The sequence below is a fragment of the Pollicipes pollicipes genome, unplaced genomic scaffold, assembly GCF_011947565.3.
Source record: "Pollicipes pollicipes isolate AB1234 unplaced genomic scaffold, Ppol_2.1 Scaffold_6686;HRSCAF=7923_pilon_pilon_pilon, whole genome shotgun sequence".
Classification (NCBI taxonomy): Eukaryota; Metazoa; Arthropoda; class Thecostraca; order Pollicipedomorpha; family Pollicipedidae; genus Pollicipes; species Pollicipes pollicipes.
The window spans coordinates 12,176,360-12,203,856 of NW_023596921.1; the positions used below are offsets into that span (position 1 = coordinate 12,176,360).

The following is a 27,497-nucleotide window of genomic DNA, read 5'->3' on the forward strand; positions in this document are numbered from 1 at the left end:
CCGAGAGGACGTCCAGTCAGCACGGCCCACATGCGTGTGGAGACCACGTGAACGTTAGGAAGCAAGATTCAGTTCATCTCAGAGAACGACATTTCCTCATCCTCGCCGCCGGTCTTTTCTCCGCAGACGAGTTTTCTTCGGTCATCCTTTCCGTTTTACGTTGCGGTGAACCTGGGGCTATTGCGTTGGAGGGAAGCAGCCGGTCCAATAGAGTGGCAGGGCCCCGTTTAACGGCTTGTCCACGTGCTGGGGAACCCGGCTGCTGTTCGACTTTGTGTCTGCGATCGGCCGCTTAAGGGGTCACGTGTGCAGAGACACGGCGCCGCACGGTCCGAATTGGGACAGGTTTGCAGCCTGCTGTCCCGTGCAGGCTGATCGCATGCCGATCAGCGGAGCGGTCAGTCGGAGCCGTTCAGACTCCGCATACGGCAGCTGGCAGGGTGGCGAGGTCACCTACTTGTCGGTCAGCTCCGTTTGGAGCGGTCAGTCGGAGCCGTCCAGACTCCGCACACGGCAGCTGGCAGGGTAGCGAGTTCACCTACTTGTCGATCGGCTCCACTTGGAGCGGCCAGTCGGAGCCCTTCAGACTCCGCACACGGCAACTAGCAGGGTAGCGATCTCGCTTACTTGTCGATCAGCTCCGCTTGGAGCGGCCAGTCGGAGCCGTTCAGACCCCGCACACGGGACAGCTGGCAGGGTGGCGAGGTCACCTGCTCGCAGTTTTCATGGCGTGACCTACTGTGGACTTTTATAGGGCGTGTCGCCGATGGTTTTGTTTTGAGATAATTTGAGATAAAGATTTGGAGGGGTAGAAAGCTCTGCCTTCAGCAGCTGTGTTCCATAATTCTTGTTGACAAGTGTTTACTGCAAGTTCTGTGTAAAAATTGCAAGACCAGCGCCCGAATTGTGAGAAAGAAACCTGAAATGCGTGCCATCACCAGCAAGGAGCAGGGCAGGATTGGTTCGCAGACTTTGCTGTAACACTTGCATTTCCCCGAGCCTTCTTCGATAGTGAGTCGCTATTCGTCCGGCGCAGTGAAAGTGTCGCAATCTTCATTGCAATGCGGTCTGCAGCAAGTTTGAGAAAACGGGTGTGCGAGACTCACAAAGAGCCAGGTGACGTATGCATGGCATGGCCATTATAGGACCGCTACGTGAATTGCGCGGAAGTTGAACCTGAGCCGTATGCTGCAGCCAGCAAAGAGTGGAGTGGAACTGGCCGCAAATCTCACTCTCAGGTAGCAGATATATGCGATAGCGGCCATACTACCACTCATGCAGCCTGCCGAGGTCACTGTAGTGTTCCTGTTCATGAATAGGCCATTTTCGTCGACTGCATGAGCATGAGGCTCACAGTCCGTAGCCGCATACTAAATGATGAGAATGGGTAACGTATTATTGAAAACCCGTGCACGTCGTATTCTTTACTCCATCAAACCACACACATGGTCACTATTCAAACCAGGACAAGGCATTATTCGGAGCGTAGAAACTCCTGCGCGGCGACGTTCTTCCCGTCCAGCCTATAGTTGTCTGGTCCAGAAAAGGTCGTAAGAGACGGTTTGTGATACACTTGACAAGTAGCCAGCGGCATCGATGTGCTGTCTGTGCCACGAACTGTAACAAGTAGGTCAGGTGTAGGGTAATATGCCAACATGCAGAAGCCAGCATATTGTACAGATAGTCGCAGCGTCCACCACAGGCTTGCTGGCTACTGTGCCTGCAACTATCGAAAGGCCACGTTGTCTTACATTTTGTGGTTAGACGACACGAGCAAACGTTGTAGCAGCGTTCGAAACAAAATAAGTAATTTTAGACAGTCACCAACTAGAATTAATACGCTATAACGCAGGGAAAAATTTCAAGGGAGAAAAGAAAAAGAGAGAGGAAGGGAGGGAAAGTGAGAGGGAAAAAGAGAGGGATGGAGAGGCAGAAAGAGACAGAGAGAAATAGAGAGAGAGAGGGTATGTATGCTAAAAAATCGCATAGAATATTCACACCAAGTGACATGATCGCTATAGGCACTTCCATTCATACACACAGATAGAATCCCGATTGTCGCAAATGGCTATCTTTACAAAGTCACTCCAGATTTTAAAATGTTGCTGTACTTCACTTCGTCGAGAATCATGGAATGACTTTTCTTTCATTTACAGCCAGGTTTAAATGTGTTGCTGCAGGCAGTGTTCAGAATATTTGTCAATGCAGCATTACTCGGCTCTCGGACGGGATTTCCTCAATGCCTTGCTCTGCTGTGGAGGGGCTCCAAATCCCCATCAGCGGAACAACCACGCCGCAAATAACCTTTAACCCGAAGGACGGTTGGCTGCCTCCCATCCGAGAAAAGACCTAAAACTGGTCAAGTCATTGCAAACTGAGACTTTCCTGTCCATTGTGCCAGGACCACACAAAGCAACACCAAAATGACAGCAGGGCCTCTTTGTCAGCCTAGATATCTTGGGCAGAAAATAACGTCTTGGCGTATTGTTTCAGGTCAACTTATGACCTCCAAACTGGGGACAATGTTTGTGCGGCGAATAGCAATGGTTTGTTTTATTAGGTTCTTTGGCTGGAAATGATGTTTTTCGGAAATAACGAAATAGATCCGACTTAGTACAAAAGCTAACAAGGGAAAGACTTTCGGTCAAAAAGGCCGTCCAAGGTCACTGGTCTCACCTGAAACCAGTGCTTCGGGACTTGATTAACACACTCGGTTCACCGGAATTCCTACATCTCATTTGATTTCATTTACACTCTCGCAACGATGTACCGTTTCCGTACTGCCATGCTTCCGACCTCATTTATCGCTGTTGTTCGCCGCAGCAGAGTAGTATGTCGTGACCCAAGGGTACCATGCATCTCAAATTGCTCCTTTGACTTTTCTGACTTTTGTGATCTTTTTATCTTTTTTGACCTTTGATTTTTTCATCTATGTTCATTGCTAAAAGAGATATGTAGTAGCATTGAGCCATGTGCTGTCACGTAAGGCCAGCGACCAGACTTGACCTCTGAAAGGTCAGGTGTCATCAGGCCTCGTCAGCTGGCCTGGAGTATCCTGTTGACTTAAGTTCGACCGGGACCCCTGACAAATTTTCAAAGCTCTCCATTAGATAACCGAAACGGCTTGGTTAACGGGCAATGATACCTCTTGCAAACGCTCGAAAATGATCTCAGTCTCCTTGACCTGACTTCACATGAGGTCCTGATTGGTCTAAAAATGGGAGTAGCCAAATTTTGCCAACATTACTGTGTTAGCGACGTGCAACCACATGTAATGTTTCCGTTACATTGTACAGCTGGAGGAGGGTCGGTTGGCTACACCCCCCCCCCCCCCTTCCCCTCTCCCTCGGGCAGGGCGAGGATAAAGGCCTCCTGTGCACAGCAATCCTTTGCTTAGCATTGCCCAGGTAGTGTGTGCCACATTTGCCGCGCTATGTATAACAGTCAGGCTTTACAATTGCTGCGCAGTTATGTTGTCAGACAACCTCTCACAGACATCGCTTATGGCTTAAATTATCTGCAATGTTCAAGATGATGACTCAGCAGTCGTTCAGAACGTAAATTACATCCATGCTTTTCACAGTTACTTCCTGGAACGGCTCCGGATTCTCGCCGTAAATTAGATCTGACGGTGAATATGTCGGATCCTATCAAGTCGATGATGGGAATTCAGATAGGCATTTCTATAAAATGAACGGCGTGCGGTTCCTGTCCATTGAAGAGAACCTTATGCACCGATATGGCAACGCATCGACGATGCTCGTGCATCAGGACATGAGAGCGATGCATAATCCAGGCGGCAAACATAGCCTAAACTAACCAGATACATACACTAAAAATTTGCCGAAATAGCAGGTAACCATCGTATGGTGCTGATCGGTTTCAGCATGTTTGTTTACGATGCTCTGTCAGACACGAAGTCGTCAGCATTTCCTGGTCGGTCTTAAGTCTGCTGACATCCATTTCTCGTGCTCAAACAGGTCCGGGGAGAATGACCGTGGCAACGCAGACGCAAAGGAGTTAAACGGATCGCCGCTCATGATGTAATGATTGGAGAGGGGTGCCCTTCTCAACTTACAAACCCGAGATCAATGCGACTGCTCGTTGGGTCTGAAGGCTTTACTATGTTTGAGGATTGACCTCCTCTGTCGCGGTGTAGTGAACAAAGCCATTCATTCCGGTGGACGTCATTATCGCCCATTTCATCAGATGCGAGCAGGCCTCAGTGAACTGCAGTTCCAAGCGGAGGCAAGCCCGGCGGGCCCATCTGTCGATGCTATTGTTGGCCTGCTGTACCGGTCCCGTGATCACTAATCAGGGGCGTGTCAAACACGCGGGGAGGAGTAAGTGGATCATGGCTCCGCAGAGTTTACATAAACGCACAGCCTGAGTTGTGTGGTCTGGATGTCGATGATCCGTGGTAATTAGGTGGCCGAGAACTCCAATGCATGCCACGCACTTGGTTATGTAGCCCGCAACTGTATGGCTACATAATCAAGCGCGCGACACTTGGTTAGGGTGATCGTTGCCTGCATGTAATATGAAAAGTGCCAATATATATATATATATATATATATATATATATATATATAGCTATATATACGAATGAGACCTTTTCGGACAGCATCCAGATCATCCACACAGCATCCACGACAACCCATATGGTTACGGCATGTTGGGATCTTTCACTCCGCATCTTGCTTCCATGCCCAGCGCCATGCAGAGCCACCAGCCCCGGAGCCTATTTTGCTCATCTCCGTACACCCGGCGCATTTCACCTTCCCCGGGTGGCCGCCACCCCGGCGGGACTTCCGCACCGGCCGAGGGCCGCCCGCGCGTCACGTGACGGGCCGGCCCGACCTCGGCCGGGCGCGGCCGGGTCCTCTGGAGGCCAGAGCCGGCGCCCGTCGGCCGAGCGGCGCCGAGCTTCACCCGGTGGTCACCGTGGGAGCGACCAGCACCGCAGCTGGACCGCTGAACGCCGCCGAGCCAGCTGGTGAAACCAGAAACCTGGGCATTAGTCGGCCGCCGAGCCAGACTGTTTTTCTCTGAGCCAGTTCGGGTGTACCGCGTTTAACGCCAGTCCCACGGGTAGAAGCGGCTGTTTGGCCCAATTTCTGAGATCAAGGGCACTATATTCCATGGTTCCGGTTCCGACGCAACAGTGCGTTTGAAACGGTGACAATCAGGACCCCTGGGAACAAAAGATGCAGTCTGATGGAATTCTTCCGTCGCAGTAAGGTTTCCAAAGTTGACCAATTCCTCTGATGGCATGACTACTTTCTCCCACTGCATTATCGGATATCATCCACAAGAAGTGAGCCAGCGCATTAAAATAATTTAAGATAACGCGCACATGTGAAATTAACACTGCTCTCGACGGCTCCATGATCATGTAGCTTCGTCGTTCCAGCTGTCTCGTCTGATCCCCACAACTCGACAGAGCGCATCAGACATGTGCTCAAATTTGATGACGTACCCGGGTTGACACAGACTGAAGGACTTGGGCGACACAGCAGAGTCCTGACAAGGAGTGTGAGGCTCTAACGCCGTCAGCATGTGTATGCTGGGCGTCTTTGGGCGGCAAATGAATTGAACTCGGCCATCCAAAACGAGCTGCCCAAATCAGCTGAATCGATCGTAAAAAAGCGCGGCACACGAGATCGCTTGATAAATTAGGTCTCGGTCGAAATACCGGCCGTTAAAATATCCCGGCAGCCGGGCGGGTTCTGTAACAGGGCTCGTCAGGCTCTCCAAGCGCCATCTGGCGGAACGGCGCGCTGTGGCGGCGGCGGAGCGTGCCTCGGGGTGACGTCTGAATCGTCTCCGATGACGCCGCTGCTGATGACGCCGCTGCGGCCGGTTTGCACGGCACTTTCGCCGGCCGCGAATGAATCGGAGGCGGGCGGGCGGGCCCCGCGAGCCGGCGGGCGCCGTGTCCGCCCGAAGGTCGCCCGCCTGGCCGCCGAGAGGCCGCGTCAGGGGCCGCCGACCAGTGCTCCAGCCAGCGCGCGCCGCGCAGGTAACGGCCACCGACGTACCGTGTACCGGCGAGCTCTCAGCCGGCCGCTACGCCGGCACCCGCCTCCCCACCGGTCACCGGGTGAGCGAGCGTCGACGCCGACGACTTGGGCGGCGTCTGTCGGCGCCGACAGGCTGCCCGTCCGGACAGGTGCGCCCGACGATACGATCGGAGCAGGCAGTCCTCGCCAGCCTGCATACTGGCCAGGCCCACTCGCCCGCTGCCGATCGCCTCCGAACAGGTGGGCGGAGCGAGCCGCCGTCTGCCGTTCTGGTCGGCGCGTCTGGCTGCGCTGCGGCCGCGTTGCCCGTTCAGCGGCCGTCGTCGTCGCCACCGAGTCGCCCAGTGAAATCCGAAACGTAAAAATTACTCGTGTTGAGCCCCACTTACTTTCCGTAGCGCGACACCGCCGGCCGCAGCCGGTCGAGGCGCGCTTGAACAATAGCTGCTCGGCGCAGTGGCCTGAGAAGCCTGGCTCATTTGTCGACGGTGTCTCTCTCCGGCGGCAGCGGCGGCAGCAGCAGCGGCGGCAGCGGCGGCCGGGTGGCGTGCTTTCTACCTAACTGGACCGTGTCGCGGCGGCCGCCGCCGGCCGGCAGCGGGCCGGCCTCCTTCGCGGCGGTGGCGGCGGCGGCGGCGCGGCGCCGGCGGCGCAGTGACGCGATGACGGTCGGAGCGCGCGGCTGAGGCGCTACGCGACCCGGTGCCGCTGCGGCGCGCGACATGCTCTCAGTGATGTTGTTCGAGAACGCGCGCTCGTCCATCAAGAACCTCGGCAACACAGCTACTGGCCAATGGCTGGCCAAACGGAAGCTCTTCAAGCTGAACTCGGTAAGTGGCGAGGATGTGAAGACAGCAGCTACAACACCAATCTGACCAGCCAGCCCCAGAAGTGGCTCCAAGATGCATGTGATATCCGTGTTATTTCGCGCTAGACCTTTTCACACTAGACCTAGGTCTTGAACCCACGACTGTAGAAGGACACGTGTCCGCGTTGAACGCACCACAGCCCTCGAGGCCTTCCCCGTCCGACCGACCACTCCCGTCCCTCGGACCTCCCCTGCCGTCTATAGCCACGCCGTCGTGGCTATCCGGTGCCTCCCGCCGGCGGGAATACTGGCGATGGCGTGTCCTCGACACATATCTGGACGGGAAATAGGCACGTTCGCTGTGCGCGCGGCGTCACCAGCGCACGTGCCGGCCGCCGGGCGATGTATGGCGCGTGGGGCGCGTTTCCGGCCGGCTGCCGTCAGTGTGGCATTCCGAGCTGTCTGGTCAGCGGGCACGCTGTCACCACTCACGGCTGCAACGCTGTGCCACAGGTAATCGGCGTGCCGTTTGGTCAGGTGCTGCTGGCTGCAGGTGCCATCATTGGTGAAAAACGGCCGAGAATAATGCGCATCTCAACTGAAACTTTTACTCTCTGGGAAGTGTATTAAATTGTAAGACGGTTGCGGCGAGGTATTAACGGAGCACAGTTTGCTTATACACCTAGTTAAAAGTGTAAACACATGTCTGAGCCCTTAACCCTTATCTAACGGGCTATAGCAAGTACCCACATCACACTACAGGGGGGGGGGGGGGGTCTTCCGTTGCCACGGTCGGGCTAGTAGGAGAACTGGGACTGGGACGGTCCTGGGTCAGTGACCAGCGCCATGGATGTAAACGAAGTGACTGCAATTTAACCTCGGCACACCAGCGCGCACACTCATAAGCAGAAGAGGAAAGCGGGGAATGCGCCCGCCAGTGAGCGCCGATCGCTGCCCGAGCTGCGCGCCGCCGGAGGTTTTATCCCCATCTGTCTTCTACAGCCTTCGTAGATCTTTTCGACGGCCACCGGATATTGGAGGGTGTGCGGTAAAAATTCCAGTAACTAGCACGCTGGCACCGACAATTCGCCCTCAAACGACCACCCTGCGTCGTAAAACTGACCCTTGCGGGCAACAGGGCCGGTACGAAAACCACCTGGATGGCGTCATTTTCGAGCAGTATACCGCTCGCCAGCATACAGCTGAGCGGCGACACCTGTTCTGCAAAGCACCGCCCAGGCGGTATAGACAGACGGAACATGAAATAAGTTGGCGGTCACTTCGTTGCACCGTAAACACCCGTAAAGTTTACGGCAGCCTCTTGATTATGACGGGGTGTTTTCTTACCAGTGCTATAACTATGCAATGCCGACTCGGGGTATGTGGTAGAGGTGGCTCGGATAATTAACCTTGTTAAATGGATGTCCCTTGTAGCGCTCCATTAGCGTGGCCAAATCCGACAGGCGTGACGTGACCCCGTGGCTATTTAATAGAAATGGTTGCCACACTTCCGTCATGAAGAATGCCACATCATGGTGTAACGACTAGGAGGCTTCCTTTTAAAGTACCACTGTAATTACACGCGTCTGACAGATACGGACGCACGGGCATGCCGCTGCTCTCTCTCCCTCTCTCTCTCTCTCTCTCTCTCTCTCTCTCTCTCTCTCTCTCTCTCTCTCTCTCTCTCTCTCTCTCTCTCTCTCTCTCTCTCTCTCTCTCTCTCTCTCTCTCCAACCAACCCCCTCTCTCCCTTTCGCTCTCCCTCTCGCTCACACACAAAACCTTAGATAGGTGACGGCGTACGAGCACGCTGCAACCAGGCAGATTGGCAGACAATCGTCGTCACCGAATTCTATCCATTCGTTTCGATCCGAGCAAAAGCGGAATACCAATGACGCTTGCCAAGGCCAGCGGGCCGAGCCTGACCCGCGCCCCGCCTGATGCAACTGATACGGCCTCTCCAAACATGCTGCGTGCGTCCCGCAGAAGACCGGGCGGCGGCGCGCGTTGGCATGGCGATGGCCCATGAGATTGGTGGCTGCGCTGCCTTGTTGGGGTTTACGTCAGCCCCCTAGTGCGACCTGTGCGTATCTGCGCTGCTGAGCGCGTCGAACAGAAAGTTTTAGGCGCGTATGCAGGATTTTGGTGTGGAGCGAACTTAATCTCGAGGAGGCCTCCGGTACAAGCCCTCGGGGGAATTGCTCCATCGAGCGGCAGATGTAGGCCCTCTGAACGCTGGTCTTACCTTTCCTCGAGGCTTCGTGATGTTGCGTTTGATGTGTCATGGCGAACAATGTGATATTAGAAACTTATCGCATGCCCTCCCCGATGTCGGAGCTGTCTTCAGCTGTGGAGTGAGGGGCACGGACCCGAGCGCCCCCTTCATGTGTGCGCCTCTGGACGACCATGGTGACTGGGGTGAGGCCTCTGTCTCGGGGCCTCAACGTCTCATTGTCGTATGTCATGCCAGACAGCAGCAATGGACGCCTGGTACCTCCCGGGCCGCGGACGACGGCGCTCCCGTCTCGTCCCCGAACGTGGAGGCGAGGCGAGCGGCCGAGCGTACGCCCGTGCGTCATCACTCGAGTCGGACCATTCTCAACCGACTGGAAAGCGCTGAGGCGCGAGCGTCCTCCCGGGAGACGGCGCTGCGTAGGGCGAGCTGCTCCGTTGCCAGCCGGCGGGCCGGCAGCTTACGTCATGATGAGGGCGGCGCCGCTGAAAGGCTGCGCCCTTCGCTGGCGCCGACCGGCCGCGCCTGTTTGCCGGACGTACGGCGGTGCCGGCGGGCCGGACTGGGTATGGGGGCCAGTCCATCTCGAGAGCGCTCGGTAAACGACTGTACGGCCGGAGCCTTCGGTCGCCCACACAGAACGCGTGCCGGAACGTACGTCACGTAGGTCACGCACTCAAGCGGGCGTGGGCCACACGTGGCTCGGGCGGGCGTGGGCCAGCGTCCGTTCGACGCTGGTCAAGCCACATATGCGTAGAAGCTCAGGGAGAGTGGACAGGGAGTCATGGCACATGGGAGAAATTTCGTTAAAGTTTGACGCCAATCCTGCGGTAATGTCTGGAGCGAATCGACTTCAGAATGGACTTGGGATCTCCCATTTCGGGGCAACACCTCGCCCCCGTCACCTCGAGTCATCCCGACGGCGGGGGAGAAGAGGTGTGACAATTGGTCAGCAGCGAAACAGAGAACACGAAAGCGTGGCATGTTGCGTGAGTCCTGATGTTTGCTGGCCGCGGAAGTCGATCGTCATCGATGACGCAGAATCAAGCGGCGGCTGGCAGCAGGTCCAGCTCGCGCGCCCGGCTCTCACCGGATCGCCGAGCGGCGCCGCTCCCCGCCGCCGGCCATGTCGGTCGCGCCTGCGGCGGAGGCGCGGCGCCGCACCAGAACACGGTTCGATCGGATAGTCGTCTGGGGCCAGGTGGTGCCGCTAACGTTCGCGGAAGACGGACGAGTTGTCGAACAAGACCCGGGCAGAGCCGGCCGGCCGCCCCAAGGGACGAGGGTCTCGGTGCACTGGGCGGCCCGGTCGTCTCGAACAGCGGCCGGACGGGACCGTCCCGATGCCAGACGGTCCCAACTTTTGCGTCCACATGGTGTTGGCTTTGTATGGCGCTTGCTGCGGAAATGGAGTGACGAAGGCGCGATGGCAACATCATCCACCGGCTACTGATCGTCACATCTGCGGGCTGTTCTCGGTGCACGCGCACTCCTGCTAGACATCTGACTCAGCGTCCGTTTCGGACCACGTGCACCGCATGCATTTCTAATCGGTGAATGGGCCGGCGTCAGCCCTCTGTTCGCGCATCCCTGGGCGAATTCTCGGCCCGTGACTCACAACGTTCCCGGTCAGGGCGCCGTTTCCTGCCCGAGGGCCGCAGGCACGCCGACCGGCGTCGCCACCCTGTCGACGGGATCAGCCCCAACGACGTCGCCGTGCCTGCGTCGCCATCCTGTCGGCGGGACTAGTCCCAGCGACGTCGCCGTGCCTGCGTCGCCTTCCTGTCGGCGGGATCAGTCCCAGCGCCGTCGCCGTGTCTGCGTCGCCATCGTGTCGGTGAGATCAGTCCCAGCGACGCCGCCGTGTCTGCTCGCCGGACGGCGCGGCTGTTGCCCCGACCGACCGTCGGCAACCGTCACCTCAACATCGCACCGCATCGATCGAGCCGCGTGGTAACGACCGGAAGCGGTCGGAACCGACAGCCCCCTGTCGCGGATCTGGCGCTAAGCCCGGCGCGGCTAAGCAAAAAGCGCCGCGGCGCTGTTGACATAGCTCCGCCGCCTGCAAACCGGCTTCCGGTCCGAGTCGCAACGATGATCGAGCGTCAGCATCGCCAGTCAGCTGTGATTTGTATCTCGGGCTCTTCTCGTCCTTGCTATTTCCGGAGCTCGCAACATGCAGCTCTTCCAGCCAACTTTTTTTATCTGCTCTGGGATGACCCGGCTTATACTGCACGGATGTTATTGGCACTAAATTGGCCACGTCTGTAACGTCGGCCGCTTGGTCGCGGAGTGCTGTCTGTGCTCATCTGTGTCTCGCTGTTGCTTCCGCATGTTTTGGCACCCCCAAGCAATCTGAGGATGTTTTTGCTTGACGAGCTATCTTCGAACGTCAGTTATAGGTCATGAACTTAGCCATCTCTCGAGCCGCCGGTGACAAGCAATCGCCGCAGACGGCCGGAGCTGTGACACATATCAGTGGAGCGCAGTAGAACGCACGGAGCGAGTTTCGAATAGCCTCTTATGTCGGAGATATGTGGCTAATATTCCTTCTACCAGTTCCTCTCATCGTCCGTCGTGTTTTGATATGGCAGCATTACTTGATTATACGTGTCGGGCCCAGTTTCCAATATCCGAGATACAACAAGGACCTAGACCAAATGCAACATGTATTATAACCAGCATTCGCAAAGACTGAAGCCTGCCATGCAACCACATATTCGAAAATCGCGTTCTATGGAGGATATGTTAAAGAGAGTGTTCTATCTTAGCAGCATATTTCAAAAGCAGGGTAGCACTGGGTAGTGCCACTGCAGCACCATTGAAATTTAACAATGAGACAAGCTTGAATTATTTTCGAGCCCAAATTCAACTGCCACCGCTTGGTAACAACACTGCACTTCTTTCTTCGTAGCCCCGGGGCGCATCCCAAGTCCGCGACATCTACAGCTGTCGCGACTACCGTCGTCATGACAACGGATAAATCTGCTGAGGGCCATTGTCAGCTGTTACGGGTCAGAGGTACCGTTTGTGAGCGGTTTTAACGCACACATCGTGGGCCTGGGGGCGTTAAATTGACACCTCTCCTGGTATGAATGACGCCAGCACAAATGCATGTTTGTGGTTGGCACTGCGACAGGCCAGGGCCAGTTACTGAGAAGCGCATTGGTTGAAGTTTGAACCAGCGCGTCACCATAGACTGCTATGTACTATGCGATGCTCCGCTTCCCAAAACCGAAGTGCGCTTTGAAACGAGTTACCGTGCTTAGCGTCACAGGGGAGAAATCAAAGGCATGGTATAACGTTGCGTTGAATTCGCGGCATAAAAGCCCTATGTTTGCATGTCTTTTGATAGTGTTTCCAGCTCCCGTAGCAGCTAGTACACAAGCACTTTGACGAAATAATGTCTGGCAAACATAACAGAATATACATGTTGGAAAAGCGAAGCAAACTAAATGTATGAATTACATTGTGACGAGCAGAGAGTCCAACAAGATTTCTTCCGCAGGAGCGCATCCTTCAAATCGAAATTCTGAGCTGTTCAGACGGATTTCGAGAAATCCGGTATTGCCGATAAGATCGTACGGTTCTGATTTAACAACAAGGGAAAAGCACAACAAGATGGCATGCTCTCTCTAAAGAATGCTCAAAATTCCAAGGCTATTGCTTGGTTAGTAGCAAGCCAGGTTTGATGCGCAGTAAAAGAACACTGGCGGCTGGCAGAGCGTTTGGATGGCTATTATCTGTCCTGCCACCCGCTAATCGCTGTCGGCAGGGCGCCCAGCCGGTCACTTTCAGCCAAGCAGACGCTGGAATCGTCCTTACCGCATCCAGTCTGCTGTATACTTGTCACTAACTTTAAATACACTTAATTATGCGATTTTCTCCCTCTTAAATCATTGATCTTGCTGATCAATGCAACGCGTCCGTCGCGATACCTCTTATTTTGCGCCTTCACCTTGTGATGAGAAGCACGAGCTGAAAATATTGGGCAAAATACTGCGCGTCGTGTACAATGGCGCTGCGACGCTGGGTCATATCGCGTCTTGCCAGCTTCACGCGTGCGCCGTCTCGAAAAACAACAGGACATGACAACAGGATGTATTTCGCGCACGCGGATGTTCCCGCATATTTCACACCACGCAGCCTAAGTCCAGACCCGAGCCCGAGGACCAAGATTGTCATCATAATCCGTCTGATCCATCCGGCGTGCTCAGCGCGCCGCCGTCAGCGGGGGGGGGGGGGGCGGTGGAGGGAAGGGGGGGGGGGAGCTCATCGCGAGCCTCGGCGCCCGGTCCTCGGCGGCCAATCCTCGGGCCGACAGGACCTCAATCATCACCTCATTGCTCCCCGGTGGGCACGCTGGCCGACGGCGGTAGCGCCACACTCAGCGCCCGCCGCTCCGAACCCGTCACCTCTGCGGCGTGCCGAGAGCGGCGGCGCGTGCGGCGCCGGCGCGCCATTGTGTTCCGCCGGTGCGCCGCTTTCCGCGCGCCTGGCCGTGCACGGAGAGCGCGCGACGGACGTGCTGCTGCCTATCGGGCCGCGGCGGCGTCACCGATACGCCGCTATCGCCCTCCCCGCCCCGGCGACTGGCGCCGGCGGTAGCGGGCGTGGCTGCAGCCGGGCTGTTTTGTTTACCGGGGGACACGCGGTGGTTGCGATAGTGGCGCAGCGAGCGGCGCGACTGGCCGTGTGCGTGCTGCGCCGGCGGCGGGAGGGTCTCGTGCGCAGGCTCGCGTTGATCCCCGGCGGTCGGCCCAAGCGGCGCCATCATGAGCTCCCCAGGACGTCCCTCGTTCTATGACGGGTTCGTGGTTCGTCTGCCCTACATGCACGTACAGGTGAGGCGGCGCCACAAGGAGCGTGGCTGCGCCCTTATGTGGCGAGATTGACCGCGAGATGGACTCTTCTGACGCATCATAGAAGATGGGTGGAAGCGAAACCTTCGTATGATGAACGATGCCCTAATTCGTTCATCGACAGAAATCACATTTCCGTAAGATATTACAGACACTTACGGCGTGTCTTGCGTCCACGTACACTCGGAACAGCCATGACCTTCCGTGACCTTCCTTTCTTGTAGCGCGAGAAGCTGCCGGCTGCCAGCTCAGCCGCCTCGAGGCATTCCCCCGCGGTCAGCCGCCCTAATCGTGACGTCACGCGCCGGCTGGTCCGCCGCCGAGCCGGCCAGATTCGGGTCATTAGTCCATTGTTGGGCCTCACCCCGCCGACACGCAGCGCGCGATCGCTCCGCCGATAGCCGGTTTCGGCGACGTGCCCGCGCGCCTGGCGGGGTGCCGCCAGGGAGCGGGCGGCGGCGGCCGGCGCCGGCGGCCAGCCGACGGTGAGCTCACCGCCAGACGGGCGGACGGGCAGCGCCGCCGCCGCTGACGAAACCCGGCAGACCTGCCGGCGCACGACCTTGTTTTCGGTGCACTCCTCGTCGAACGACGGCCGCGCGGCGCCTGCCCGGGCGGACGGCGGATCTCCGGAGCCGTCCCGCGGCGCCGGCCCACGGCGGATTTCCCGCGGCGCAAACACGGCCGCCTGACCTGTTTACCCCAAACAAGGCCGGCCACCGGCATCGATCTTGGTTACAACGGCGGCGAGGCGCCATAGGTATCCGGTTCCGTCGGCGGGGTGTCGGTTCGGACCGCTGCAGGGCTCGAGCAGCACTAGCGGCGTTGGACGGTCGCGAGGGTCGGTGTCGCCGCTATGCCGCGGGAGGCTTCATCCATGCAAGGAAGTTTGGGTGGTTTGCGCTGTCGCCGTCGTGCGGAACGGCAGTAGCGCCGTAACGCAGCTGCTGGGCACATTCCTGGCACATTTCCGTGTGAAATCCTCAAGACGCTGTCGGGTTTCGACACTTAACAGCATGTGCCACAGCACTAACTGCGTTTGCAGGAGATGGTTTTACGCAAGGTTCTTCCGGTTTGACCACGGAAACTTAAAGTTTCACTGACGAGGCAGGACATGATGATGTTTTAGTACAGTTCCGTGGAGCGGCATCTAGCCTCAGCGTAGCTCCCTCGCCGCGCCCGTACGCGATCTGCGGTTCGCTGCTGCTATAGGCGACCTCGCGGCACAAACACCAAGCTCTATCGACCACCCCCTTCAGGACAGCCGGAAGTACGCGTTACCTTAGCGATTCTGTGTTGTCATTAGCGATACGAGTGAACATACTATGTTCGAAACCACCCCGGTTTCAAATGAATGTGATGGTTTCAAATGAAGGTGATATTCGCTAGCTAATAGCTAATAGCTGTGATATTCGCCAAGTGCGCGGCGGAACTCGCCTTGCAGGGTGCCAGTTGGGAGAAATCTGATCACTAATGTTTTCTCCTCATTGGAGTTTTACGTCAACGCAGCAAGAGGCTATATGGCTATCGCTATATGGTTTTGAGACTATGTGGCGCCGCTTGGTTCTCACTCTATCAGGAAGGGCGGACATCGTGGGAATCGAACCTCGTACCTCTGGTTTTCCGGACGCGCAGTTTACCTCTGTACTGTTGGAATCACTAACGATTATCGCTTCGCACAAGCAATGACCTGTTCAAATCTGTTAGCTACTCGCTGAACGGCATAATTATTTGACACCAATGATCTGTCCACAGTATTTGTCGTTCGCTTAGCTTCAGAGCTAAAGCAGAAGAACTAGAAAACTGCAACATTGAGTGACATTGTAAAGACCCCTTCTCAGATGCACTATGAAAAGTATGACACTGATTTTCTAGAGACTGCATGTAATAACCTTTAGAACAAGCCAACTTTTGTAGTGCTTTAGCACTTGTATGCCATCTGTTGTTGCCACTTAATGTGCCGACATTGGCTGCTACCGCGAAGTCAATGTTGGCACTTCGATAGCCGAATCAAGTTATGACAGCTGTCCGAATTTGTCACAAATCAAACAACCGGCTTCTGCCCGGATTGCAAGGTCGGCTGGACATTTGCCAGCCGCAAAATGGCTGTTCGAGCGCCGTGCACAGAGAGCAGGGGACGCTCCCATGCCAAAACAATGAGGGGATCGCTAAGAGCGACCTCCGCCCAAGCGGCCGGCGTCAGCAGTCGGCACGCAGCTCGGCCGTCTGCTCAGGACCCGCCGGTGGATGTCCGGCGCCTCGTTAGCATACAGTCCGGCACGCGACCTCGTCCGCCCCTGTTTGTCGGCGGGACACGGCTGGCAGCGCCGGAACAGTGGCGCACGCCGGCAGACGACACCGGCGCGGCGCAGATAGCGCGCTCAAGGCCGGCCGCCGCGCCGCCGCGCCGCCGCCGCACCAGTACGCCACGCGACCCCGCTGCTTGGAATGCGACGCCACCGGTCGGACCGCTTTCGGTGGCAGCGGGCGGCGCGCGCGCCCTGACCGCAGGCCGGGCAGCCGCGGCGTGCGGCGGCCGGGACCGCCCACCGCCGCCGCCGGACGTAATTGGAGCCGGCCCGAGGACCTCAGCCATTCAGGCGAGCTGCTGCTGCACTGCCCCGGGGGACGCGCGCGGAAGCGGCTGTCGCTGTCGACAGCCAGCTACCGGCGGACTTGGCTGGCGGTGTCTGAGCGCTCCCGGCGGAGAAAATACAGCTGGTCAGCCCGCAGAAGCCGGGGCGGAGCGCGAGGGGAGCGGGGTTTGCTTAGCAGGCCTCTAATGGACTCGCGTTGGAAGGATTCGTCGGTGCCGCTTGTCAGCATTGCGGCACCCGTTTTAACCGAATTTGTGTTGTGCACGACGTCGAATGGCAAAAGCGCACACACCCAGCCCTTGTTAATGCCCGCCATATCTCTGGATGCTGTCACTATGTTCAATATCATTGAAATGGCCTACCATTCTGACTTCGACTGAAGCACGGAGTCACACACAGGTGCCACAGGCACAGCCATGCCTGTACCTTCTTGTATAAAGCCAACAGAGAGCCGACTATCGAGATTGGCGGCCATGTCAGCGGTTTCAAGCTCTGTTTGCGATTGATCGTCAGTTGCTTGCATTGTTGTGAAGGGTTTAACTCGGTCTGATTGGTTCTCATTTTACCAGGGGTGGAGGCGTAGGGGATTTTCTATGGTTGTACGGGTGTGGAGACGTTACCATGTGAAATCACATACTAGCCCTTTGGGCCGTTGGAACGTGCCCCCCCCCCCCCCCCCCCCCCCCAGCGTCCGCTCTCATCTAATGTACTACTTGCATTCTCCTTAAGAAATGTGTTGACCTCAAAAGTCAGGACATATGCACGGAAATTAATAGATCAATAGCATGTGATGTTGTGTACGCCACACAAAAACTTTTTGCGCGCCTGCAGTGTGCTGAACGCGTTTTCGGCGAAAGCGTTTTAGTTGTACCCCACTCCATCAACCAACCCCCTTAACAAAATCCCCCATACGCCCCTCCACACCATCGTCCCTCTTAGTCGTCGGGTCTGCTCTCGAGTTCCCGACGTCTCTTTGCACTTGTAACCCCTGACGTAGTGCATATTGCCGGCGCTGAAGTATCATTACCGGCGCGCCGTGCCGTGCCGGCTGCCTGCTCCTAGCCACTGCCGAAGCCGGCACTATGTGCGACGCGCGGGATGACACCTGACGCTGCAGGTCCGCGGTGAAGACTCGCCACAGCGCGAACGTGTCGTCGTGCGCGCCTGTCGCATGGCGTGAGGAGCTGCCGAACGCGGTCACCTGCTGGCCGTTTTGAGGACGTTCCTCGGTGCGGGCCGACAGCCCCGCGGAGACCTGCCGCAATAGAGAAGTGTCGCAGTGTGGAACCTGTCCCGCTCTGGGGACCTGCCACAATAGAGACCTGTCGCAGTGTGGAACCTGTCCCGCTCTGGGGACCTGCCACAATAGAGACCTGTCGCAGTGTGGAACCTGTCCCGCTCTGGGGACCTGCCACAATAGAGACCTGTCGCAGTGTGGAACCTGTCCCGCTCTGGGGACCTGCCACAATAGAGACCTGTCGCAGTGTGGAACCTGTCCCGCTCTGGGGACCTGCCACAATAGAGACCTGTCGCAGTGTGGAACCTGTCCCTCTCTGGGGACCTGCCACAATAGAGACCTGTCGCAGTGTGGAACCTGTCCCTCTCTGGGACCTGCCACAAGAGAGACCTGTCGCAGTGTGGAACCTGTCCCGCTCTGGGGACCTGCCACAATAGAGACCTGTCGCAGCGTGGAACCTGTCCCTCTCTGGGGACCTGCCACAATAGAGACCTGTCGCAGCGTGGAACCTGTCCCTCTCTGGGGACCTGCCACAATAGAGACCTGTCGCAGTGTGGAACCTGTCCCGCTCTGGGGACCTGCCACAATAGAGACCTGTCGCAGTGTGGAACCTGTCCCTCTCTGGGGACCTGCCGCAATGCCGACCCGTGGAAGCTCTAGCCACGGTGTGACGACTTGATGATCGCAACGAGGCAGACCTGTCGAGGCTGTGATGACGTCAGCCGTCTGGGGCAGACAGCAGCGCCCCGGCGGCCATGCGGCGCTCGCCGCGCGTCAAGTTTCGGCCGGGGTCGTGTTCGGCCGGGTGTGTTCTGCCGGGTGTGTTCGGCCGGGGTCGTGTTCGGCCGGGTGTGTTCGGCCGGTTGTGTTCGGCCGAGGTCGTGTTCGGCCCGCCGTACACCGGCCTGTCGTCTGTGGTGGGATCCCGCCGCCCGCTTGCCCCGGGGTCGCCGGGCCTATGGAGGGGTCGTGTAGGCGAGGCGGGGTCACGGGGTCCTCCCGCGGGGTCGTGCTGCCCTGGACGGGTGGCCTCAGATGCCCCCGGACGGCGTGGGAAGGTCGTGGGTGTATTTCGGGGGGTTTGCGAGGTCAGGACACGTGCCGGTGCGGTAAGTGGCGGACGGCTGGGTCATGGTAGCCATGTTCGCGTTCCGTTTGGTCCGGCTGACGCATACGTGACAGGTGCCGCTGGTCCGCCGGAGCATGCCGACAGGGCCCTCGGAGCACGATGAACGCTCGGAAACCTACCGACCGGCTGCTGTCACAACATAGCTCAACGATTCCATGTTGAGTGTTGTCCTCTGCTGGCTTTTGGCCGGTGCTCGTCCATGGATGGGTGTTGCCATGCTCACTGTTGCGGGTCAACCTTACTCTCCCCGTTTGTTTATTTTCGACAGAAGCTGATTGTACATCACGATCGTGGCGTATGAAGAGCTCACCTCAAGCCTGGCCGTAGCGCCGTTAAAAATTTGGGATGCCCCACCTCGGACCCATCTGACTTTTTCTGCGCCTGACGAAGCTTTGTCGCGGTGACCATCGGAAGCGTCGCTCCGCCTTCCGACGCTCGACACCGGCCGGACGAGCTCTTCGCTCCGGTCTGTCGCGTCAGGTCTCGAGATTGCCGTTGCAGCTGTCTAGATAGAGCACCGCCTCTCGCTTGCCGAGTCGGCATGTGGCAAGTCAGTAGTGCGGTTAATTTTAGATATCCGGTTCTTAAACCCGTCATACTGCATCATTTTCCTCGTCTTTTTCATGATGCATAGGTGCATGCATTACTTGCTGATGCAGAGCACTGGGAACAGAGTTCTCGCTAGGCAATGATGCCGTTGGCGAATTCATGAGTCCCCCTGAAGCGGCCCGCCTCACTCCCAGCAAGTTGTCCTCATAGCCCGGCCTCACATGGCATCGGATTCGAATGAGTGCCAAGGCGCCTTCCTGGACCAGCGATCAGCATTACCGGGCGACGCCGCCCCTGTTGAGCCTCGCAGCCTCTCTTGAGCCGCGGTCGGGCCTCGCTAGTTCGGCGGCCGGTGCCCCGGGCGGTGGTGACGCCGATTGGTCGCCGCGGACGGGGCGACACGCGCCGCCGCCGCCGCCGCCGAGCGCGACGCTGCGCTTCAAACAGGTCCTCCAGAACTGGGTCAGCGCAGCCGCGTGCCCAGCCTGCGTTTCCGGCGATTAGGTATGGGGAGCAGGTCTCCGCGCAGGGCGAGAAACCGCCGACGTAAGTAAGAGGCCTGCGCCGAAAATGGCGCTGGCGCCGATGACGGATTGTTCTACAAGGCCTCGCCATTACAGTAAAAACCAAACTCGCCGAGGTTGCGAAGTGTCGCTAATAAGTCGACCCGTGACGTCATGAGAGGTGATCGGCGAGCTGAGTGTGCTGTTTGGGACAGGTTTGTGAGAACGGGTGGGTGGCGGCCACTCGAAGCGGTCTCCACTGAAAAGTGGGCTCGTTCGCTGCCTTTGATGGCCACCACGGAGAGGTACCTCGAGGCTTCGCTCGCACGAGTGTTGGAACAGGCGACCGAAAATCCTCGGGCCGACGATGCTTCTATTTACCAACGGACCCAAGACAAAGAAAACCGGCCGCAGATAAACAGGCTGATGACGTGGACGGGCCAGGCCCGGCCGGGCCCGGTAGCCGGCGCCAGGAGGCGCGGTACGCGACCTTGTGCCCGTCAGTGGAGGCCTTCGGCGCGCCGACCGGCAGGCTAGGCCGCCGTCGCCGCAGCCGACGAGCCGCCGGAGCGCGCGGCCCGCGGGCCACAGGGGTCAGAGGTCAGCGCCGCCGGCGGTGACGGAGGAGCCCCGCGGGGCAGCTGCGTTCGATACGGCGCTCCGCCATGTTGCTCTGGCGGCGCACCTTGAGTGACGCGGGCTCGGCTGGCTTCGGCCCCACTTGGATGGGCACATTTTGTTTGCTTACACGTTCGGTAGGCGCGCTTCGGTTCACTAAGGTTTGGTTAGGCTGGCTGGGCGCGTGCTTAGTGTTCGTTAGCTAGGTTCAGCCTACTTAGGCCTGGTTCACGGACTGGGTTATACTTGGCTTCGTTAGAGTGAGCTCGGCTTATATTTGGGCTCCGTTAGATTGAACTCGACTTGTAGTTAGGCTTCGTCGGATAGATCCCAACTTCCTTAGGCTTGCTTAGGCTGGGCTCAGGTTACATGGGCTTGGTTAGACTGGGCTTGGCCTGGCTCGCTTCGGCTCGATAAGGCTGGGCTTGGCGAATTCAGCGTCTCGGTTGTGCTCGGTTCGGTTGCGCTCGGCGGCGCCGGCGTGCGCCCCGTTCGCGGCTGTCGGCGGACCTGGAGAAATAGGCGGCCCGTCACCTAAATCGCGAGCCGGTGATGGAGCGGCCGCCGCCAGGGGGTGGAAGCTCGGACCTGCGGTGGCCGGCGTAGGATGCGACCGCCGGGCGGTCCGCAGCTGGGCGGTCCGCGCGTGTCTCGGAGAGAGCCGGCAGCTCGGAGCGTGTCTCGTGGAGAGCCGACAGCTCGGGGCGCCGGGGAATCGCTCGTCCGTGCCACGCTAGACCGTTTTCCGGAAGGAACAGTTGAAGGGAGCATGGTCTTAAGCTCCACGATTTTCTGTCTCCAAGGTAGCGCAGGTATTTGGGGTCCACTTGTGAGATTCAGGATAATTTGCTTGCTTTGTTTTGTTTGGGTGACCCAGGATCATAAGTAATCCTCACCGAGTGCAGCTTGCGGCGTGGGTGTTTACTTCGCGTCCAAGTTGTCCAAACCACGGAACGACAGCCCGGACTATCAGGCATACAGTTCTACGGGCAAGAGTCGCGCATTGCAATCCCGTGGTACGGCTGCCTGTAGGAAAACCTTCCAGTTTTCATCAAGGAAACGCAATGTTTCAGGTCGGGATCAAGCACGCGATGGTGGTCTGCTCCGATCCATAATATGTCATTTACTGAGTCTTACATTTTGATGAGATCAGTCTGCTGGTTACTAAATCATTGACAACTTTGCTGTAGTGAGCAGCGTGCAAGTTTTTGTAGGATTTTGCAGCTTATGAATATAAATAAGTGTGTGTTTTAGGAAATCCATGCATCGTGATCACGTAGTGAGGAATTTCGCAACTACATGCTGATAACATTTTCTTCCTTGGAAATATTATATAACTGACTTTAGATATTTTCATTTTGCAGTTTCAGAGTTTTTCCTGCGAAAGGAGCTTTCATTATGCATTGGGTTTCAATGCTAGAGGATGTTAGTTGAGGTTTGACTCCAAGACCTGGAGTGTTGGAGCATCAAGGTATCCGATATTCTGCAGTATTAACCAGAGATGATAAACGTGCCTGTTAGGTTGAGCGGCTTTCCCCCACATTCTCTCCTCCCGAACTTTTTGCAAAATCAAGCAATAGATATCCTGTCAGGCTGCATCATCTCGACCGCGGTCCCGCGATGTACTCACCACTCTGGTGCCATTATCTTTCAGCGTTGTTTTCTCTCATCTCCGAGAGCACCGGGAAAAAAGGCGAACGCAGGCATCGCTCTAAACGCGCCGGGCACATCCTCACCCACGCGCTGCTAACATCAGCCCTACCACCGGCTTCTACGCGTTACCACATCCTCGAGTCGCGAGTCGCGGACCGCGCTCCTGGTGCGGCGGTCCGCCCCCGCCCCTCCCCTCCCACGCACCAGCGCTGGGGGCGCCCGTGCGCCGCCGCTGCGCCGACCGTCGGCGGCGTCGGCGGCGACGGCCGCCGCCGCCCGCCCAGTGAGGCGCTGCAGGTGACCTGTTGCCGGACGGGGCGCCGCCCGCTCCGGCGCTGGGACGCCGCCTGCCATGGACACCCTCTACATCGACGCGGTGAGGCGTCCGTGCCGGTCGGGGGCGCGCCCTCCACACGACGAAGGCGTGGGACGCCGCTGACTGGCCGCGGGTGGGGCTCGCGCCGGTCGAAGGCTTCTCTGCGGAGTAGCTAAGCTGGACGGGTCGGGAGAGCAACTGGTGTTTATGAGGGCTGGAATCACAAGCGCTCTCAAGTGGGTATTTTGACGTCAATTATCTAAATGTTCGGCATTTTGCAAGAAGTAAGGTAACATCTCGGTCATGTACACTGCTTAAGATCATCTAGCATATGGGCGCGCAGGCACGTAATGGCCTTTCGGGGCACGTGCTTTTCCCTTATGTTACTTATGGGATGTATGAATGTGGGTGTAAATTCTCAATTTCGGGCTGATTCAAAGCACGCAAGTAAATTAAAGCGAAATTAAAACAGGCGATGTCGTTGTACGCCGTGTATGAAATTTCGGTCGCATGCAGCGTACTACCATGGGTTTTTGGAGAACATTTTTAGTTCCCCGCCCCCTCCCACTACCATTACGGATTCCTTCGTACGTCCCGGTATAGATTTCATGCATTCTACCAGCCTTAAATAAACGTCAATTTTTATACAACTCTTGAGTTTCTGGGTGTTAGGCGTTAGCTTTTGTTGATGCGTTTGTGGCTATGGGTCTTAGAAGTGTTTTAATTGCTGATGCGTTTTAAACACATTCAAGACGTAAAGGCATCATAACGACACCGTTGCTTTCCTCTGTCCTGTAGGGTTATCTGCCTTCAACGCACTTAACGATGCGATAGGTACAGTTTCGCACGTTTGGCAACTTACCTGCTGAGAAAAAAATCGAAACTTATCTCAATTTTCCCAACGATGTCATGTGATGATATATATATATATATATATATATATATATATATATATATATAATATACGTGTATGCATACCTATTATCAATTCTTGTATCCAATGCACCGTTTCAAGATATTCAAAAGGATCACTTCTTTGAAAAGATGCTTAGCTGTATTCCGAGCATCTTTAGCTGTACATCATCTAGCTATATCTCGAGCATATATATATATAGCTTTTGTTGATTGGATTTTAGTAGTGTTTTAATTGCTGATGCGTTTTAAACACCTTCAAGCCGTAAAGGCATCATAACGATACCATTGCTTGCTTCTGTTCTATAGACTTATTTGCCTTCAACGCACTTAACGATGCGATAGATACAGTTTCGCACGTTTGGCAACTTACCTCCTTGGAAAAAAATCGAAACTTATCCAAATTTTCCCAAAGATGTTATGTGATGATAATATATATACATATACATATATATATATATATATATATATATATATATATATATATATCATACACATGTGTACATACCTATTATCAAATTCTGTACCTAATGCACCGTTTCAAGCCATTCAAAAGCATCACTTCTTTGAAAAGATGCTTACCTGTATTCCGAACATCTGTGCGGGTGTCATGAAGCTGCTGACCTCCCAGCACACACAAACCCCTTTTCGTGTAATGAGGAGGCTCTGAGCAGAGTACAGACACTTCCAACTTTATTGCTCTTCTCAACATACGATTCCTGTCAGTTTCGTGGACCAATTTTCCAATTCGCACCTATAGGATAGCGCTGCCGCTAGTAGCGTCTCCCCCCATCCGGCCTGCCACTGCATGGCTCCATCTCCATCCCTCTGGCTGGTCATTACGGCTGCGCTGGGCCCCATTACCATAACGCCATTACGGGGCGGACGCGGCCGCGACGGCGTACACGGCGCGATGAGATTGTCAATGACTAGCGGCTGGTCCGGCGGAACACGCGCCCAGCAGCGGCCGGGCCCACGCCGCCATCCTCGCGCGCCTGCTGCAACGGAACAGCAGCCATGGGCCCGAGCAGAGGGAACGGCGAAGACGTTGGTGGATGAACGGGTTCAGTAACGGGCGGTGTAAATCGATAGGCGCCTCCAATGATTTTCCAGAAAGTCGTGATATCGTTAGCTGGGGCTATTTGACATGCCGAAATCGTTTCATGGGATCAAACCATGCATTGGATTCCTGGCGTCAGTAAAAGTAAGCTGCGCTTTTCGCTGGTATTTCACCACTGCGATCGTCAAGGGTCTCTTCTAGGGTGTGATCGTCCTCTTGCGAAATTGTAGCAGTTTGACGGACGTACCGAGCTTTTTAGTGAAAGTGCAAGTTTTGAACATTGCTTGGAAAGCCGTCTACGTGGTGAAAGCCCTACGAACCTTCAGGAAACACAGTTGAGTGCTATGTATATTTAGTGAAACATACGTTATGATTGCATGTTGCTATTTTTAAGGCACTGTGTAGCTCTTGTCTTAATTGTTATTTATGCGGACGAAAACCAGCGACGACAAAAATCTCTTGACAACCCCGAAAGTAGGATTCAAAATGAGTCACGTCATGTAATCTTATGTTTTTTTTTTAAATGGTTGGTTGCTGTTTTTCGGCCAACAAAGCTTCCATATTCGTGAATAGCACTGTGATCGGCTCACCGAAAACTTATAAATGCAAATGTAATGTTATGGTTGGATTTATCAACAGTTGATTTTTCCTTACATGCAAATTGACGGGTAAATATGTGCAAGATTTGGTCGTGCCATTTCATGACGCTTCATTTATTTATGTCAAGCATTTTTCGGTTCTGAGAAATCGAGGCACCCCAGTATGCTAACGCGGAGCCTCGTCATTGGGAGGGTCAATAATCTGGTAATCCTTTATCACCCGGGGACCCTTCGACTCCTCCTGATTCTTGATTGTCCTGGAGGCCGAACACTGTAGGACTTGTTCTGACTGATTCGGGACCTCCAGTGTCTTGATTGTCCTGGAGGCCCAACACTGTAGGGCTTGTGACTAATTCGGGACCGCCAATGTCGTGCGGCTGCCGTCTCTCGGCGTCCGTTATTGTAACAAGGCCAAAGATGCGAAACGGGCAGGACGGAAAACGTGCATGGCAAATCTCTGAAACGTTTAGGGGATGAATTCTCCAACAGATTTGACCTTCGTGAGACATAGAGACGAGATCCTTCGTGAGAACATCGGTATCATGTCAAATTATCGCGGTCCCTGAACTAATCTGGTATGACGACCCCCAAGTGCTTGCAAAACGAAAGTACCATAGCATATACCAAGGCATGCTTAACCAATCATAAAATATTATTGCAGCGGGTACCTTAATTTGATCACATTATCACATGATCATTCTGGCATGAAAATTAATACATTTTTGTAATCTTGAAATCAGATGTTACAAGATCGTGTCAAATGAACCATTCGGCGGCATTTGAAACGACACACAGCTAATAAAATATGTGATGCGCAAACTACCACGTCATTTTTAACGCAGGAGCGTGGAGTGGAACATATGTGTATATCGAACTACGGGTTATACATGCGATGCGTGATGTAACTTTGACACGGAAGACTCGCTGTCCGCAGTCACCACGTCATCAGCGAGCATCCACACGTCAGCCTATCGTCCATGTCCATGGAGATCACCCTGTCCCATTCCCCGGGCATTTGCCTGCAAGCGCTCTTATTTGTTCTCATAATCTTGAGACAAGCCAGTACACAGCAGCGCAAGCCCCTCGTGATGGCTGACTGCCCGTCGCGCCGGTGACCGCAGCTGCCCGGACACAGCCGCGGGGTGGGGCCCAGCCGGCCGGCCGGACACAGCCGGGGCCCGCCGTGACCCGCCTGACCTCCAAGCGTTCCCGAAACGGACGCCTTATTGATGCCGACACATGACGCTGGAGTGACCTGAATTAATAAGCCGATCGTCCGGTGCGGAAAGCATACAGCCGAGCCCGAGCGGCCTCAATGATTCATTCGAGAGGTGCGCGGAAACGAGCTAATTGACTGGGGGGAATACACAACTAGACCTGTTGGCTTAATTGTATGTCAGCACACATCAACGGTAGTTCTTGGATGTTGATTCGTGCTGGATATTTTATGAGTCACCGAAACTGCTTGCCCCAAAAGACATGCCATTTTCAGCAGACTCGTGATAATTCATCCTACACTGTATGATGCAGTCGATAACGAAAGCGTTGCATGTAAAAGTACTTTAGTATTCGTGTACGCATGCTTCTTTACCAGTCCGAAAATTGCTAACATTCTGAGAAGCAGTGTTGTTGTGCATGTTTTTATCGCAATAAGTAGTCGCGTACGGATGTCTTGCTATCTGCCAGAAGCAATCAAGATTCTGAGGAGCAGCGTGCCAATCAGATAGCTCTTACGTTCTATGAGCCACAAAGAGAACGAAATCTTACGCTGGATCAATCAAACGTTGGCTGCGCTACTCCGGCATCTGCAGCATTAACTCCTGCACGTGGCCAGCCCGATGTTGGGTCCGCTGGTGGTTTTCAGAGTGACTGTGCATCCCGCTTGGCTGCCAGGTCTCGTCCTCAGCGACCCTGAGAAACCGCACAGCACTTCAGGTCAAAGGACGCCACCCTGGCGTCGTGCTTTCATCTCTCTCTTGTTCAGTGGCAGCCGTTTCGCGCGGCACCCCGCTGCATGAAAACGTCTCCCAAGTTACTTCTTATTTCCCAGCGCGCTGGTCGCGAAACGCAACGGATTCTTCGGAGCGTTCGGCATCATTTGCGTGAGAACCGAAGACGCAAATTGGGCCAATTGGAGGTGCCCGCAGGAATCTGGCGAGCGAAATGCGAGCGGGCCAGCTCGCTGTGATTGGCCGCCGGCGGTGCGCCGTGCTCGCCGCCGCCCGCCACGCGCCGCCGTCTTACGCGCAGCTGCTCGGAACGGAACGCGTCAGAAATAAACGCACGCCTGATGGATCACCTCCGAAACATGCGCGGTTCTGTGTCGGGCCGTCTGCGCTGTTCGCATCCGTCAATTTCTGGGTAGACGATTGGCGCGGCTCGTGTCTACATCCGACAA

General features: G+C 55.9%; 1 protein-coding gene across 1 annotated transcript in view; it reads left to right on the plus strand.

Annotated features, from left to right (window-relative positions):
* The first annotated feature begins 6,689 nt into the window (after positions 1–6,689).
* LOC119107473 (uncharacterized) overlaps positions 6,690–27,497 on the plus strand; it is a 33,562-nt gene continuing 12,754 nt past the window's right edge. The window contains exon 1 of the mRNA XM_037230917.1: positions 6,690–6,853. Within this exon, the coding sequence (XP_037086812.1) occupies positions 6,746–6,853 (108 nt within the window). The 5' untranslated portion in view covers positions 6,690–6,745. The remainder of the gene's footprint in view (positions 6,854–27,497) is intronic.